This window comes from Haplochromis burtoni, unplaced genomic scaffold (assembly GCF_018398535.1).
Source record: "Haplochromis burtoni strain Fernald_Lab_line unplaced genomic scaffold, NCSU_Asbu1 Contig_31, whole genome shotgun sequence".
In the NCBI taxonomy this organism is placed as follows: Eukaryota; Metazoa; Chordata; class Actinopteri; order Cichliformes; family Cichlidae; genus Haplochromis; species Haplochromis burtoni.
In genome coordinates, this window is record NW_024582392.1 from 921238 (window position 1) to 933008 (window position 11771).

The 11771-nt window shown below is 39.0% G+C and overlaps 2 protein-coding genes across 2 annotated transcripts in view; both read left to right on the forward strand.

The window, feature by feature from the left end:
• Positions 1-3884: 3884 nt before the first annotated feature.
• Positions 3885-6649, forward strand: LOC102312068 (P2Y purinoceptor 1-like). Its single transcript, XM_005918949.3, has one exon. It carries the CDS (start codon positions 3933-3935, stop codon positions 4953-4955), a length of 1023 nt encoding a protein of 340 aa, XP_005919011.2. The 5' UTR covers positions 3885-3932; the 3' UTR covers positions 4956-6649.
• Positions 6650-7199: 550 nt separating this feature from the next.
• LOC102292127 (P2Y purinoceptor 1-like) overlaps positions 7200-11771 on the forward strand; it is a 6091-nt gene continuing 1519 nt past the window's right edge. Inside the window, exon 1 of the mRNA XM_005918787.3 lies at positions 7200-8594. Within this exon, the coding sequence (XP_005918849.2) occupies positions 7783-8594 (812 nt within the window). The 5' untranslated portion in view covers positions 7200-7782. The remainder of the gene's footprint in view (positions 8595-11771) is intronic.

The following is an 11771-nucleotide window of genomic DNA, read 5'->3' on the forward strand; positions in this document are numbered from 1 at the left end:
CAGCTCCATGTGTCTGTGTTATGACAGATCTGTGAAAGGAAGCTAATGTCAACAGAGAATGACTAAAGCTGTGAGTGAGAAAAAAAATCAACAGCCAGTTCCTAATGACATTAGATTTTTGATGTAAATATACTCTTATCCACATTTATTCACATATATCACAACAGCAACACTTGCACACAATAAGGTCAGGGCAGAGCACTGGGAGATGATTATCATGATTTATTTTTCAGTGCAATCATTAACAAGTTGTGGTTAGTAGTTAAAACACTCACAAGCAGCCCCTGGGTCATTGGTGTATAAGTGTGTGTATACAGATAAAAAGACCTAAGAGCATAGAGTACAACTGCTTTGTGAATGGGTTCATGTGGCTTGTACTTGCATCTTTTTTAAAAGAAGACCGCATGACTTCACATAGTGCGTTCTAGTGAAAGAAAATAACATAAATCATATAAAACAGATTTTTCTTTAAACCAGATAAAAAACAAAATATTTTGACAATATATTTAATTTATTCTCTAACGAAACTTTGCTTTTCTGTTCTCATATTGCATGCACATGTTGCACAGCGGCAATGCAAATGCAGTTCTAATACAGTGGGGCAAAAAAGTATTTAGTCAGCCACCGATTGTGCAAGTTCCCCCACTTAAAATGATGACAGAGGTCAGTAATTTGCACCAGAGGTACACTTCAACTGTGAGAGACAGAATGTGAAAAAAAAATCCATGAATCCACATGGTAGGATTTGCCCCTGGTTCTTGGGTTGACTCTGGGGCCTCTGGATGTCTGGGGCCTGGATCTCCTCCATGCCTGCTTCATGCCCTGGGGGACGGGGCTATGGCTCGCTACATCCTCTTGCAGACCATTACATGTGGAAACCATTTGAATACAAGCGCGCTGATCCACACAGGTGTGCACACGGGTGTTCACTGCTCGTAGACTTAAATTACACCTTTCTTGGCTGCTACTTCAAAGCACATTGTGCGCTGTCTGTCCTGCGTGCTGCACAACAACATTGAATATTTAGTATTTACTGCTGTTTACACTTAGCTAGATTAATGCGATGGTGTTGTGTTTAGTATGTTGCTTGTGTTGTTTTTTTTTGCTTGTTTTCTATTCTTTTCTCTCAACAGGTGATCCAGGAGATTTTTTTTTCTCCCCCCTTTCTCACTGTCCCTCTCCCCTTCTGTTTTTCTTTTCCTTCCTCTTTCTTTCTCCCTTTCCTATCCCTCACTCATGTCTGTCCCGTCTGTAACATCTGAAAATAAAATATAATAAATAATAAAAACAAAGATCGATCAAATGGACCAATACGGCAATGCCACGATGATCCATTTGGCAAAGTAAATCCATTGGGTATCCTTGTTGGTCTTCAGACAACAATTCTGATGGCTAAAGAACCAAATGGGACAGGCAAAAAAAAAAAAACAAAGGTCACCATCAGTAACACACTACAACGGCAGGGAATCAAATCCCGCAGTGCCAGACGTGTTCCGCTGCTGAAGCCAGTGCATGTCCAGGCCCGTCTGAAGTTTGCCAGAGAGCACATGGATGATACAGCAGAGGATTGGGAGAATGTCATGTGGTCAGATGAAACCAAAGTAGAACTTTTTGGTATAAACTCAACTCGTCGTGTTTGGAGGAAGAAGAATACTGAGTTGCATCCCAAGAACACCATACCTACTGTGAAGCATGGGGGTGGAAACATCATGCTATGGGGCTGTTTTTCTGCCAAGGGGACAGGACGACTGATCCGTGTTAAGGACAGAATGAATGGGGCCATGTATCGTGAGATTTTGAGCCAAAACCTCCTTCCATCAGTGAGAACTTTGAAGATGAAACGAGGCTGGGTCTTCCAACATGACAATGATCCAAAACACACCGCCCGGGCAACAAAGGAGTGGCTCCGTAAGAAGCATTTGAAAGTCCTGGAGTGGCCTAGCCAGTCTCCAGACCTCAACCCCATAGAAAATCTGTGGCGGGAGTTGAAAGTCCGTGTTGCTCGGCGACAGCCCCAAAACATCACTGCTCTCGAGAAGATCTGCATGGAGGAATGGGCCAAAATACCAGCTACTGTGTGTGCAAACCTGGTAAAGACCTATAGTAAACGTTTGACCTCTGTTATTGCCAACAAAGGTTATGTTACAAAGTATTGAGTTGTATTTTTGTTATTGACCAAATACTTATTTTCCACCCTGATTTACGAATAAATTCTTTACAAATCCTACCATGTGGATTCATGGATTTTTTTTTTCACATTCTGTCTCTCACAGTTGAAGTGTACCTCTGGTGCAAATTACTGACCTCTGTCATCATTTTAGGTGGGGGAACTTGCACAATCGGTGGCTGACTAAATACTTTTTTGCCCCACTGTAAATATTTAAAGATGGCAACTGAAAAATTGCTCAGAACTCTTTGTAATAAAATATTTTAATATTTTTCTCTGATTAATCAACTCACACACACACATATAGATAGATAGAGTCAGTTTTTTCTTTTCTATTGCACACTCCCTCCAACCTCTCCACCACTTGTTTACTGTGGTTTCATGCCAGCTGATACACCCCTTTTCTAAATAATTTAATCTTGCTCTGTGGAAGAGACCTAAGATTCCTGTTTGCATCTAGTAATACGAGTTCTTGTTGACACTGACTATCCTGCAAAAGCATTTGCAACACCTGGTGAATATTTCAATAAGGACAGATCATTAGAAACAATTAACATGACTTTGACTCCAACGGCGATCCCGGCAGAACGGAACCCCAGCTGCGACAGGGTTTAGAGCAGGACCTCTGTGAAAGAGAAAGAGATTCACAGGTAAATCTAAAGTATGCACCATGAATGCTGATTGGCTTGGAGAAAGCAGCGAGAAGGTGATTGGACTAGACCAGTGATGACACAAGCGGCTTGACAGCGTGGGAAAGTCTGATAAAGCTTACATTTAGGCGTCAGCACCCAGGAGCTGACACATGTGGCCATAGAACTTTCTTATTGAACTTTGGGAATAAGCTTCATTTAAAAACCTTAAACATTACTGATTTATTATAATCTATTACTGATTCAGAATAAGTAATATTGACTCACATGAAACTAATAGTTAAACAGTTAAAAATAATCCATCATTTTTTATTTTGATAAATATTTTGGCAACTGTAAAAGTGATAATTTACAGTTGTTTAGCCATGAAAGACTGCAAAAAAGCACAAAGTTGTCAGGGTGAACAAGAAAAGCGAGGTCTGTCAAAATCATGAAACCTAATAATTTTTTATCAGGTCACTACCTCATAGCAACTATAGTCACTGAAGGAGTCAGTTTTCACCTTTTCTATTGCGCACTCCCTCCAACCTCTCCACCACTTGTTTACTGTGGTTTCCCCACACATGCCAGCTGATACACCTACTACCAGTCTATCTCCTCCCCCATCTTCTTTTCCAAATAATTTAATCTTGTTCTGTGGAAGAGACCTAAGCTTCCCGTTTACATCTAGTAATACGAGTTCTTGTTGACACTGACTATCCTGCAAAAGCATTTGCAACACCTGGTGAATTTTAGGATTCCATGCCTGCCCACTCTTGCATGCCACCACCAGACAGGCCTCAAATATTATATTATATTTCTGCATTTCTTTGTTTTGGTTTAAGTGTCTTTGTGTACTTTGAGAACTTGTGTGAAAATGTGAGGATGTTCATTTTTAGATTTATTGAAAAATATAGTAAAAATACAAAAACAATACGCTGCTTGCTTTCACATTCCAAACAATGCCCAAAGGCAAGATTAAGATTGCATGCATATGTATTAGACATGTTGCATTCACTTGAGATCTCAGTCTTATGCTTCGGTGGGCAGGAATTCAAGCTTGAACATGACGTATAAATTGTAAAAAAATAAAAATAGGGTGTGTTTTCTTTCACTTTCATGACATAGAAGTCTCCATGAAGGGGGAAGATTGTGCAGACTTTTGCTTTAGAAGCACAATGAATAACAGATCCTGTACTTCAGGCAACTTAAAACTCCATGAACACAAAATTCTACCTGCCATTTATGCCTTTGTTATGATTGTTGGTCTGGGAGGAAATGGATTGGGACTAAAGTCTCTGCTGCAGAAAAAGAAGAAACTTCGACACATTAATCTGTTCCTTCTGAACCTTGGAGTTGCTAATTTTTTGTTCCTGCTAACACTACCATTTTTGTCAGCGTACTACTTTATGGACAGTAAATGGATATTTGGAGATGCCTTCTGCAAGATCACAAGATTCTGCTTCAACCTGAATTTATACGGCAGCATTGGATTCCTCACCTGTATAAGCGTGTACAGGTACCTGGCTATTGTCCATCCAATGAGGATGATGGGGAGAATAACTGTGACTCACTCTGTGGCTATCTCAGTTGTGGTTTGGCTGTTGGTGAGTGCTCAAAGTCTTCCAGATATCTTCTTCTCCAAAATCTCACCAAATAAAACTGAAAAATGCTACCATACCACCTCTAACGAGTATGTGGAGGATTATCTGAAATACAGTGTGGGCTGGACATTGACTGGGTTTGTTATGCCACTCCTTATTTTACTTGGCTGCTACGGACATGTGACTCTTGTTCTCTGTCAAGCAAATACCATAAAGGAAGTGGTGAAAAAACAAGTTTTAAAGTTATTATTCATCTTGTGCCTTCTCTTCTCGGTTTGTTACATCCCCTATCATATTTTCAAGAACCTCAGCCTTTATTCAAGAGTTTTGTCAAAACAAGAGAAATGTCCAGATTGGAATGAGGGAGTCTTTGGGGCTCATCAAATAAGTCGTGGAATTGTGTGTTTGAACAGTGTTTTGACTCCCCTGGTTTACCTCCATGTAAAGGATTTCCCTACTCGATTCCAACAGCTGCTCCAGCGAACTCGCCAGATCTTTAATTGGCCTAAATCAAGGAGTGGCAGAATCCCTGTGACACAGTCTGATAAAGTTTAACAAGTTTGCCATATGTTAGAAATCTTAAAAATGTTTTACAGCTCTACACACATGCATCTTTGTTGTAATTGTATTCACACTGTGTAAAATTTCACTGGTTTTGACTAAGTCAACATTAGCAGCCACTTAATAACAATATTTTATTTCTAATGCAAATATCTTGTGATCCTTGCAATGGACAACTGTGGCATGATTACAGCACCTCCTGCTAAATGCAATCAATAAATAAAGGTGCGATACATAAGTAAAGATCCTTTATTTTCCATGTAAAGCATCCTGGTAAAATGATGTTACATAGACAGCAGTGCCTAGAATTGGTACAGCTAATCATCTAATCAGCTAATATCTATGACACGCTTTCACCCACACCCCTTGGCTTATTATGAGAAGCCACCAAGACCCTCATAACACTATAGTTAAACAGTAATGTCATTATCTTACCTTTGTGGCAAAATATGCTGAAACGATAATGACCTGTACTTTATGTAGTGTCTAAATTATATATGTTTATTGTATTTAGCTTTATTTTGTATTGCATTTTTTCTTTTCTTTCCTAAACAAACTTTTGTATACTGTTTACATGATCGAAAATTAAACAAAAAATCAACACAACACCAACAGTTGCCTGAAGGTGTTTTATATTGTAATGTAAAGATCCTAGAATAGTATAGAAAAAATAAATAATTTTAAGAATGTTGCCACCCAAAAGGAGAGAAGGGCAATATCATACACAAGTTCATGTAGTATAGTAGAGGCTTCTTGCCCCAGCTGGTCTTGTGTTGCAGTGTTCATGTTGATTTAAGATTTGTAGATTATTTTTTTAACTTATATTGCAAAGGTTTAAGAACTACTCATGCAGACGGAGACTAACAAAGTAAAACAGGAAGAGACAAACACAGAACGCAGAGATGAAAGACATGATAAGCAAACTGACGACACACAACTGACACATGTACACACAGATGAGACAGAGACAGACTGGACGTGAAAGAGAACCAACCAAATCAGACAATGAACTAGGAAATAGAAACGTGGATAACTAAAGTAGGGAGCAGGGGAGAATAATACCAAGCTAGAAGACTAAACTGTTAGGGTGCCTGGGTCGTCGACCCAGTGTTTTGTGTTTTTGGTTCTTTGATTTTGTTTATTTCATTATATTCTAGCTGTGCCTTATGGTTTATAGGTTTATTCTTAGTTTAGGTTTTCTGTGTGGGTTTTGTTAGAGTTTGTGTTCTGGTTTTCTGTCTGTGATCCATAGTTGCTGTCTCCCCTGTCTGCTGTATCCTTGTGTCAAGTCATGCGTCTCTGTGTTATGTTTCCTGTTTTACTTTGAAAGTCCGTGTCTCATGTTAATGTGTCTGGTTGTGCTTCCTTTGTCTCCTTAGGCCTGATTTGCCCCAGCTGTGTCTCCCTCCTGTTTCCCATTCCCTGATTGCTCCCTCTGTGTATTTAAGCCCCCGTGTTTCTCTGTGTCTGTGCTGTGATCTGCCCTCATCTTGCTGTGCAGCCCGCCTGCCACCCTTGGAGTCTCAGTTTTGTTACCTTTTTGGAGTTAGCATTAAATCTGTTTTGAGTTCACGTTTTGCCTCCGAGTGTCTGCACTTTGGGTCCTTTTCCTGCCTGCACATAGCCGTTTCATAACATAAACAATGCACAACACATAATAAATCCAGACATACGGCACTGTGCAAAGGTTTTAGGCAGGTGGAGAAAAAAAATGCTGTAAACAAAGAATGCTTTCAAAAATGGAAGTGCTAATCTTTTATTTTCATCAAGTGAATGAACAAAAGAGAAAGCTAAGACAAATCAATATTTGGTGTGACCACCCTTTGCCTTCAAAACAGCATATACTGCTAGGCACACTTGCACACAGTTTTTGAACGAACTCGACTGGTAGGTTGTTCCAATCATCTTGGAGAACTAACCACAGATCTTCTGTGGATGTAAGCTTCCTCACATCTTTCTGTCTCTTCATGCAATCTCAGACACACTCGATGATGTTGAGATCAGGGCTCTGTGGGGGCTGTACCATCATTCCCAGTACATCTCTGACTTGCTCACTGTCTACAGCTCAGTCAGACCTCTCAAGGATCAAATTCAGATGTTTTACATGTTCCCAGAAATAGATCTCAGTCTACTAAGAGTGCTTTCAGTTATTGTTTTTTCTTTGGTTTTACTGTTTTCATTTCTTGTTGGAAGTTTAAAGACAAATCTGTCTTTATTTTCTGTGTTAAGCACACTGAGTTTTATTTATTTAACATATCATAAAGTGCTGTTACTTCATTACTTAAACAAAAAAGACAAAAAAGGTATCCACAATGATGGATTTTATATTTTCATGCAGTGTTTTTAAAAAGATAAAATAATCTACAGTCTTTGTGAAAAAGCAAGGAATTAGATGCATGAGATGTGTTGAAGAAAAAAATCTGACTTCAGAGAGTGGGTATGAGTGGGTAAACCAGACCACTGTTATTTATACCAGAAGGGTAACAGAGAGTAGTGGAAGGGTTGCTAATTACATACAAAGAACAAAAAGGTAAAAGTTAAAAGGGTTTCGTCACTGATCATGGGGTAACAGGCTACAATAACAGGAATAAAGATAAGGTTCATAAAAAGCAAATGGCCACAGGAACAGGAGGCCACATTCCAAAGGTTCAGATCTATCAAAACAAATCAGAGGGTTACGGGATGATGCAAAGATGTTTATCTCAGCTCTGAAACCTGAAACTCAACATTTAGGGCTTCAAGCAACAACAGATACATTTGCTGTCCCTTCACTTCTTTCACTTTTAATTCTGCTACAAAGGACAGAGGTTGTGTGGACAACATGTCAGGAATAGCGACGAGTAAAACTTCCTTCTTTCGTTCAAACTATGAACATGTAACTCTGCCTGCTGTTTACACCTTTGTTTTTATCATTGGTCTGGGAGCTAACGGATGGGCGGTGAGGTCCTTGCTTCAGAAATGGAAAATTCTTGGACACATTAATGTGTTTCTTCTGAACCTTGGAGTTGCTAACTTTTTGTTCCTGCCAACTCTCCCATTTTTGTCAGCATACTATTTTATGAGGAATAAATGGATCTTTGGAGATGCCTTCTGCAAGATCACAAGATTCTGCTTCAACTTGAATTTATACGGCAGCATTGGATTCCTCACCTGTATAAGTGTGTACAGGTACCTGGCTATTGTCCATCCAATGAGGATGATGGGGAGATTAACTGTCACTCTCTCTGTGGCTATCTCAGTTTTGGTTTGGCTGTTGGTGAGTGTTCAAAGTCTTCCAGATATGTTCTACCCAAAAACCTCTGCAAACAACACTCATACAAATAGAACTGAAAAATGTCACCATACCACCTCTACAGAGTATGCTGAGAATTACCTGAAATACAGTGTGGGTTGGACATTGACTGGGTTTGTTATGCCACTCCTTATCTTACTTGGCTGCTATGGACATGTGACTCTTGTTCTCTGCCGCAAAAATACCATTAATAAGGTGGTGAAACAAAGAAGCTTAAGGTTGTTGTTCATTTTGATTTTGCTCTTCTCAGTTTGTTACATTCCCTACCATATTTTTAAGAACCTCAGCCTTTATTCAAGAGTTCTGATAAAACACAGGATGCGTCCAACATGGGATGAGGGAGTCTTCTGTGCTCATCAGATCAGTCGTGGTCTTGTGTGTCTGAATAGTGTTTTGAACCCACTGGTTTACCTCCATGTCATGGATATTCCTGCTCAGCTCCAACAGCTGCTTCAGCGGTTTCGTCAGACATTTACTCGTTTGTTTGTGTCAAACTATGTCAGTGTGCCTGTGGAACAAACTGCAAACAGAGCAATATCTTAACAGTAAATAATGACTTTGCATGCAAAAGTAAAAGTTAAAGACTGCTTTATGAACTACAATGTGCTTCATTCTCTTAATTAACACTCACTTTTTCTGGATAACAGTTTTGGCACAAGTGGTTAGACAAATAGTGGGGCAGCACGGTGGCACGGTGGTTAGCACTGTTGCCGCACAGCAAGAAGGTCCTGAGTTCAATTCCACCATCAGGCCGGGCTCTTTCTGTGTGGAGTTTGCATGTTCTCCCCGTGTTTGCGTCGGTTCTCTCCGGGTACTCCGGCTTCCTCCCACCGTCCAAAGACATGCAGCTTGTGGGGATAGGTTAATTGATTAATCCAAATTGTCACTAGGTGTGAATGTGCGAGTGAATGTGAGTGTGAATGGTTGTCTGTCCCTATGTGTTAACCCTGCGACAGACTGGCGACCTGTCCAGGGTGTACCCCGCCTTTCGCCCTATGACAGCTGGGATAGGCTCCAGCGCCCCCCGCGACCCTGAAAAGGATAAGCGGAAGCGAATGGATGGATGGTTAGACAAATATATATATATACCTTTGTCTATGTTTTGTTTCCTATTCTATTGCCTTGTAGTCTGTGAATGACTAAAACCTGGTGGAATGCATTTACTCTTTTGCTTTAAAACTCATTCTCCTTATCATGTATGCAAGATGTCATTGTTATTCCTTGTTATTGCTCTGTATTAGCTTCACTAGCTATTAGCATTTAACTAATGATGTTATGTATTTGAAATAAATGTAATTTAATCCTTGAAAATTGCATTATTCAAACCTCTTACAACAACAACTTTCATTTTAATGATAGATCAGGACAGAGCTCTGGCTCTGTATAATTATATTATATATGTATAAATTGTTTGTTATTTAGTGCTAGTAACATATTTATCGTGCTGTAAGGCCCACTTAAAATACCTTAATTTTCTCAAAAACCAACAGTGCACCTTATGTATGAATTCTGGTTGTGCTTAATGATCTTGAACCCATTTTGTGTGGTGCACGGCGCTCTGTTTTTAAGAACCTCAGCCTTTATTCAAGAGTTTTATCAAAACAGCTGATGAGTCCCGATTGGGATGAGGGAGTTTTTGGTCCTCATCAGATAAGTCGTGGTCTTGTGTGTCTGGATAGTGTTTCGACTCCCCTGATTTACCTCCATGTAAAGGATTTCCCTGCTCAGCTCAGGCAGCTGGTCCGGCAGTTTTATCAGATGTTTAGTTGTCTGAGTTTAAAGACTGCATTATGTAATTCATTTTATATCATTCTTTTAACTATTATTGTCTTTTTTTAATAACACGTTTAACAAAAAGGTCTACATACATACTTTTATACACACACTTCACACTCAATCTACCTTCAAGCCTGTAAAGTTTATTGTGTTTTTTGCTGACACACAGTCCAGATGTATATTCCATGTATTTTGTAGTGGCAACCTCTGTTTTGTTTTCTTTTTTGTTATTGGTCAGTTTAAAATCTTGGACACTTAAAAATTGTTGTGCAAAATATTGGAAGCATACATCCTCAGATTTAAAGTGACCTTCACTGACCTTATTTGCCATAGCTGGTATAAAGGGCTGTTGCTTCATTTGTCATTTTGTTCACCAGATTGTTTCATCATCTTCTGTTCTAATAACATCCAAACTTCCAGTTTCTACAACATAATCATAGTTCTTCTTAACCTTTAAGTTCCTGTCAATGATTTAACTTGTTTTTGTTCTGTCATGTGCCAGCTTGTAGCTCTGTGTTCTGTAGAAAACCTTTGGATTTCCTGTCTGCCATACGAGCCACTGTGAAATTTAGGTGGATTCCTCTGATGCACATTTCATGGCCATTATGAATAAACTTTTCAATATTTACCAGTTGTTATCTACTGCATCTAAGCTTTGTCATTAATAATTAGCATAGCTCATTACTGGGGACTGCTAAAGAGGTATCATATTATCCTATAAAATAGTCTATTTCTAAAAAAATTGTGATAAAGATAACTTTGAATTTTTTTTCAATGTACCTGTGCTCAAAGCTAAATCTATCTATAGGGTGTATTGAAAACACTATATAAAGTATGTCACTTGTAAATAAGTTGAACACAATCATGATGTATTATTTGAAAATTCATATTAGTAGAAAAAAAGTAATTAATCTTATTTTTAGATCTAAAGGACATCTCAAACTTTAGTCTTATTCATGGCTATTATTAGTTATCTTCTAACAACCAGAAGTGTGTATGATATTTTTCTATAGTGCCTAACAAGCCTTGTGCAGTCAAGCTTAATAGTTACTACATGACTGAAACAAAGACTTAATGTCTTTTAATAAAAATGATGCACATATACACTGGTCGCTCTGAATTGCTGCTGAGATTCTTGCTGCAGAAATGGAAAAATCTTGGACACATCAATGTTTACAGGCACTCCAGAAAGGACAATAATCCGACACTAGAGATCTGTCGGGAAGCTCCTTAAGAACGCTTCTGAAGAAAGTGTCTAATGAAGGACAGGTGTGAGAGAGATAAAGATAATAACAAGCTGTTCTTGTGAACAAGCAAAGAAATGGATGCATGAATTTACACACACGTATGTTTCTCAGATCTCAAACTTGTTTCTGCATGCATGCAGGGTCACAAGCAGGAGGAACATGTACATCTGATCTTATTCTTTCCACTTCTTTCACTTTTAATTCCGCCACAGAGGAGAGCAGTGTGGACAACATGTTAGGAGACAGAATGAATACGACTGAATGGTTTCGTTCAGTCTATGAACATGTAACTCTGCCTGCTATTTACACCTTTGTGTTCATCATTGGTCTGGGAGCTAATGTATGCGGACTGAAGTCTCTGCTTCAGAAATGGAAAATTCTTGGATACATCAATGTGTTTCTTCTGAACCTTGGAATTGCTAACTTTTTGTTCCTGCCAACTCTTCCATTTTTAACAGCCTACTACTTTATGAAGAATAAATGGATATTTGGAGA

Excerpts from the sequence above, each read along its gene's own strand:
- LOC102312068 (XM_005918949.3), top strand. The coding sequence starts at position 3,933 with ATGAAGGGGGAAGATTGTGCAGACTTTTGCTTTAGAAGCACAATGAAT.